General features: G+C 25.7%; 1 protein-coding gene across 7 annotated transcripts; it reads right to left on the bottom strand.

Annotated features, from left to right (window-relative positions):
• Window positions 1-248: 248 nt before the first annotated feature.
• On the bottom strand, window positions 249-5,692 carry LOC126923794 (cilia- and flagella-associated protein 251-like). 7 transcript variants are annotated; one of them, XM_050737639.1, is made up of 8 exons: window positions 3,672-3,839; window positions 3,355-3,552; window positions 2,842-3,267; window positions 2,460-2,752; window positions 1,922-2,006; window positions 1,661-1,735; window positions 672-1,147; window positions 249-641 (listed from the first exon to the last, which is right to left on the bottom strand). In XM_050737639.1, the coding sequence occupies exons 1-8, from the start codon at window positions 3,793-3,795 to the stop codon at window positions 414-416; spliced, it is 1,905 nt and encodes a 634-aa protein (XP_050593596.1). In that variant the 5' UTR covers window positions 3,796-3,839; the 3' UTR covers window positions 249-413. The 7 variants fall into 7 exon arrangements, with proteins under 7 accessions (XP_050593596.1, XP_050593635.1, XP_050593616.1 ...); XM_050737678.1 differs by lacking the exon at window positions 3,672-3,839 and adding an exon at window positions 5,415-5,692 and having other exon boundaries at window positions 249-1,147; XM_050737659.1 differs by lacking the exon at window positions 3,672-3,839 and adding an exon at window positions 5,443-5,687 and having other exon boundaries at window positions 249-1,147.
• Window positions 5,693-6,000: the final 308 nt, after the last annotated feature.

A 6,000-nucleotide genomic window follows, 5' to 3' on the forward strand; every position in this document is an offset into this window, starting at 1 on the left:
TACTTGTTTCTGCTTTACAAACCTAAAAAATTTCATCAATATTGATATTGAATATTTTGATAAATATTATTAGTAGAATACGCAAGTATTCATAATACATTAATATTCATTGCATATTGCATATGCATATTAATTGCATTAATGATCATTCTTGTATGTATAAGACAAAAATTTACGTAATTAACTGACATTAAAGTATATAGGAAATTTCTTCACTTAGGATTGTACAAAATTATTTATGTAGGATCCTCCATGCTCGTCTAATTTATTATTCATTATATATTATTGTTTTTATACAGTAACATTTCATTTATTAAATATGGTAACTTGCTTATATAAAAATAAATTCTGCAATTTCAATAAATTCTAAAACTGTTTCTCACATTGGATATACGTACAATTCAATAGATTATTTATTGTTTTTGCTTCCACGTTACTAAACTGTCGATTGTTTTTTCTTTTTCATGTTCGCTATCTTCTTCATTGTCATTTTGTAAAGTTTGTAATTTTCCATATTTAGCTTCAAGTTTCGCAATTAACTCAGTATCGTCAAAATTTTCGATTTCCTCCTCTTCTTCTTCTTCTCCTTCATCCTTTTCTTCTTCCTCTTCCTCTTCTCCCTCTTCGTCGTCCTCCTCCTCCTCTTCTTCTTCTACTTCTTCTTCTTCTACTTCTTCTTCTTCTTCTCCTTCATCCTCTTCTTCTTCTTCTTCTCCTTCATCCTCTTCTTCTTCTTCTGTTCGTTCTTTTTCTTTTAACATTGTCTTTTGCACAATTCCTATTTCATCCTTTTGCTTCATTTGATTTTTGTTGCTCTTATCTTTTTCGTTTTTTGTTTGATTCCATCTTATATTTTGATTTCCTTCTTTTCCTTCTCGTGTTCCTAATGCTCCTTCCTTTTTTTCTTCTATGTCATTTTGATTCCGTTTGTTCATTACTTCTCCTTCCTCTTCCCCTTTTTCTTCTCCTACCCCTTCCTCTACATCTCTCTCACCCCCCTCCTCTTGTTCCTCTTCTCCTTTCTCGCACTCAGTATCTTTTTGCACAACAACTTGTTGGCGTGTTTTTTTATCCTCTTCTTCTCCGCGCTTATATTTCTTTGTTTCTATTTTTCCACTTTTCTCTTGCATTTCTTTTTCATGCTTTCCTATTTTAAAAATTGTTTCATCTTTCAATTTAATTTTTTATTCCATATATTTTTTCTCAGAAAAAATTGGTTTAGATTGATTTTAAACAGAAATAATAACTTCTAAACGTTAAAAAAACTAAAGATTAATCATTATCATTAAAAGTGCATAAAAATGATATTTTAACTTTCATTTAAAAGTATTTATAATAATAATTTCTTTGTTATTTTAAGAAATTTATATGTCCTCTTACAATGGCATGATATTTCTATGATTGATTCATGAAATAAAAGTATTTTTTAAATGAATTTTATAACTTTCTCAATTATATTTTAAAACATTGAATAAGTGTGAAAGTTAAGTAAAAGTGTATTTAAATTTAACATACAAAATAATATTATATTGTTAAATATGAAAGATGATTTAGTAAATATTGTATAATTTTACAATTCAGAAAATTGAGATTAGATCAGAATTTTGTCTAAATGAAATAAATTATACTATTTGTAAAACAAAAATGTTACAACATTTACCATTATTCCATCGTTTCACAAGGACAAAATGTGCAGCGACAATAAGTGCCACACCGACTCCAAACTTCATTGCCACTGCAACCATCAGATGTTATTTTTTATTGAGATTTCAAAAGTGTAATGAGAAATAAAGAAAATTCCAAAACTATGAAAATTTGTTATATCTACGTTATATTTTATGTCAAAATATGAGAGCATGGAGGATCATTTTACATTATGAAAAGATTGTAATTCAATTTTGCCACGCAATATTTCACTTACCGCTAGTAGATTCTTCTTCTATTTCTTCTATTTCTGGTTTTACATCTACATCATTAACATATTCTTCTGGTTCTGTGTTTTCTACCTAATATAAAGATGATAGTGTGATAATGTGCTACTATTTAAGAAATTATATTGTAGAATTATTCATATAAAAGTGTACGGTAACATATAATTTTTTAATTTTCTGTAGTGAATAAAATTATTAATAAATTAGTATCTAAATAATATCTTTTGTAACTGATAAATTGTACATCTTTCAATAAGTGCTACTTTCTTTACATTTATTATCAGAAAGAGAAAAATTTCATAAAAAATTATAATTTCCTGTTTTATATATAAAGAGATAAAAATTAAAAAGATATAACAAAATAATTTTTCAAATTACAATGGACACCAACATCTTTATATTCAATTATTGAAAACTCATTAAATTTTTTATATAGGAGAATACATAACATAAAATAAAGTATGTACAAGTAATATTTTTCATAAGTTTTATTACTTTGATAATGATGTTTAATCATATTAAGTTTACCTCTTCTAAAGGTTCTATATTGTCATCATTAATTTCCTTAACACCAGGAATGTCGTCTAAAAATGTCTCAAATACGTCTTCATTTCTTGGCATTTCTAACATTTTATCAAATTGGTTATCTACTTCATTTAAAACAGTTCTTTCATCTGAATCTTTCTCTGTACTAATACCGTATATTTCTTCTAACACATTAGTATCATCAAACGTTGAACTAATATCATCATCTTCTATTGTAACTTCTGTGTGCTTCCTGTTTTCATATTTACTCTCACGGCTTAATTCTGTATTGATATCTTATATTAAAGATTTAAAATTTATAACAATATTCTGAATATACATTTATATTCACTACTATATTTTAATGTTTTGTATCATGTAATACCTTCTTTATTTGGAAAAATTTCACTTTCTTCTTCGTTTGATTCATTTTCAATTGCAGTTTCCTGGTCTCCCTCTTCTCCTTCTTCTTCTTCTTCTTCTTCTTCTTCTTTCGTTATTTCTTCTCCTTCTTCTTCTTCTTCTTCTTCATTTTCTTCTTCTTCTGTAGATTCATTCAACATTTCATCATCCTGAACTTCTCCAGTTTCAGTTTCTGTATCAGTTTCAGTTTCAGTTGCAATTTCAGATTCAATTTCAATTTCTGTAGTTTCTAACTTTTCATCGTCTTCATTATATCTCCTTTCATCTTCTATTTGTTTAGTTTTTTCATTTTCGTTATCATGTGATTCTTCATTAGATAGAGACAAAGAATCATCTACCCACCCATCAAAGATAAAGGCCCAACGAGAAGATTCTAATGGTGTACTAACTTATAACATGAAATATATAGTGTTGACATAATACATTAAATATTATAACTATAATTACATTAAAAATATAGAGAAAGTTTACTTACTGTCTGTAGTACCTCTGTGCTCAATAATAACTACACCGATTAAGCCAACAAGCATTGTTAAGACAGTAAAGAATATGATTCGAGCACACCAGTGTCCACCTGTAGTACTTTCTTTATAAATATGTATAGTTACGTTGTCTGTTAAATTTTCACTAGCATTTCCCACTGTAGGTGATGGTATAATGTTATCTTCTTCATCTAAATATATTGAAGTATAATATATTGAATAGTTAAATGACAATTACTAATTACTGATAAAATGATTATTATAATACGGTATAAAAGTTATTTTAAAAGATATTGCATATTGTACATACATGCACAAACATAAGTATGTATGTGCCGCGCGTATACAGATTGTATACAGCGTGTATATATAATAGATTGTAACGTTTTTATGTGAATTTGAAATTGAAATATGATCGAGAAATTTGTTAACATTATATTATAAAAATTATTTTTAAATGTCAGAAAGAATAATGCTTTAGTTTACTCTTATTTTGTTTATTTAAAATCTTTTTAAATAGTTATCAAAAAGTTCATTTGTTATTCATTTATTATATTCTGTTCAGTGCATATCTTTTTACAAAAATAATGATAATTTAATATCAATATTAATAATTAAGCTAATAATAATTATTATTATTATTTGCGACATTATTTTTTACGAAAAGTTTATCAGACATCGTTTTCTGTAATAAACTTTGAGATAAGTATAAAATAAATAACAATATAATAACTTAATAGACAAACTTTAAAATAATACCAAGAAAAATACTGTCATTTTTGTAAATCATTATTGTAAAAGAGCACTTTTACAAATATTCTCTAATATTGAAAGTATGTATTTCCATTAACACAATATACATCACGAATCTACATTTACTACTTTATTTATTCATCACAATAATCTGTTACTTGTATATTTCTTCATTGAACTAATAATCAAATTAAAAGTGTTAAATTAATATTTATTATAAATAGCAACGTGTTGTACAAATACGTAAAATATATAAATAAATTGACGAAAAATGTTTTTGGACTGGATAATATAGGTTGATCTATTTTTGAAAGCCAAAAGCTAGGCTGATCAAACTTCTAAGACCCTGTATTTTCTAATTTCAGCAACATTGCCAAATATGCCTCAAAATATCTGAGGCTTTACGTCCAGTATAGCATTATCATAACACGCCCACAACGTAATAAACAATTTAAAATATAAGTTCAAAATAAAATTGTATTAATTTGTGATAATTTGTAACAAAAAGCATAAATATAAATAGGAAATTTTCACTGATTTCATATTTTGAAGCAAAAATAAGCGACATATATACAAAAATTATACACACGCTTGGGCGCGGAGCTTGCATATACACACACGTGCTTGCGCATCCATACACACACTCGCATACACATGTATATACTATAATTTAAATAAGAGATCACTGAGTTTCACAAATCTTTTTCGTAAAGTTTCATCAAGGTATATAGTAGCAAATGAATCACATAGTAGCATATAAAAGCAAAATTTAACTTATGATATCTGAATAATTCTTTAAGTTATTTTTTCACTATTCTAAAGTTTTTACAATTCTAAATAATGGAATTCACAAAATATTTTATAAAGAATGTGCAAACTATAATTTATAATTATTTAACAATTGTATTGTAATTGTCCAATACATAAAGTATATTATGAAATGTGATACGCGTATATAAGTATATACACTTAATACGAATGTATGTATGCATTATATAATATTTCAGTATTAAAACTTGTAAAATGAAGCATCAACAAATAATGTTCGATAAATATTATCATTTAATAATATTTTCCTACAATTCCACTTTCGTATTTAAAACAAAATAATGTATTTAATATGTTTTATATATTTTAGAAAATAAAAAAAAAATAACAAAAATTAATTTAATATATCAATATTTTTTAATGTATAAATTTCCTGTGATAATTTTAGAAATGAAAATGAAAGCATTGCCACTTGATATTAATAAATACAAAAGTTAGAAGTTGAAAGTTGAAATTATAATAATTCTCTCACACTTTCAGTATCCTATTTTTTTTTTTACCCTTTTTACGTTTTTTCTCTCTCCGTTTTCTTGCTTGAACATCACCAGACATCTTCTACTAGGAAATATAACTGTACTTTTTACAATCAGAGAAACGCAAACAATTAAGTTTTTAAAAAGTCGAACACGGAACCACGTCTATTATAATTTGATTTGTAATGACTTCAACAAGTGTTGACATAATACGAAAATCCCTAGTTACTATACTTGAACGTTTCTTCACGATGTTAGTTCTCAACAGGTTCTTAGTATTTTCCAAACCTTTTCCATGTTCAAATTTCAGAAAGGATATGTAATGAGATATGTATAACAGAAGCTAGAAATTACAAAGAACTTAGTGTTGTATAAATATGTAACACGTTTGTAATGTTTATTACAATTTAGTACATAAATATTAAAATTAAATAATTTTAATATTCCTAGTAAAAAATTAGACAATTTACAAATTACTAGCAAGAAGTAATCATTTTTGTATGATATAAGCAAATATTAACATACATGGTGATTTATTATCGAATATTATATTAATTAAGAACTTATGGATGTATGTATTCTAAT

Source organism: Bombus affinis, chromosome 2 (genome assembly GCF_024516045.1).
Source record: "Bombus affinis isolate iyBomAffi1 chromosome 2, iyBomAffi1.2, whole genome shotgun sequence".
Lineage (NCBI taxonomy): Eukaryota > Metazoa > Arthropoda > Insecta > Hymenoptera > Apidae > Bombus > Bombus affinis.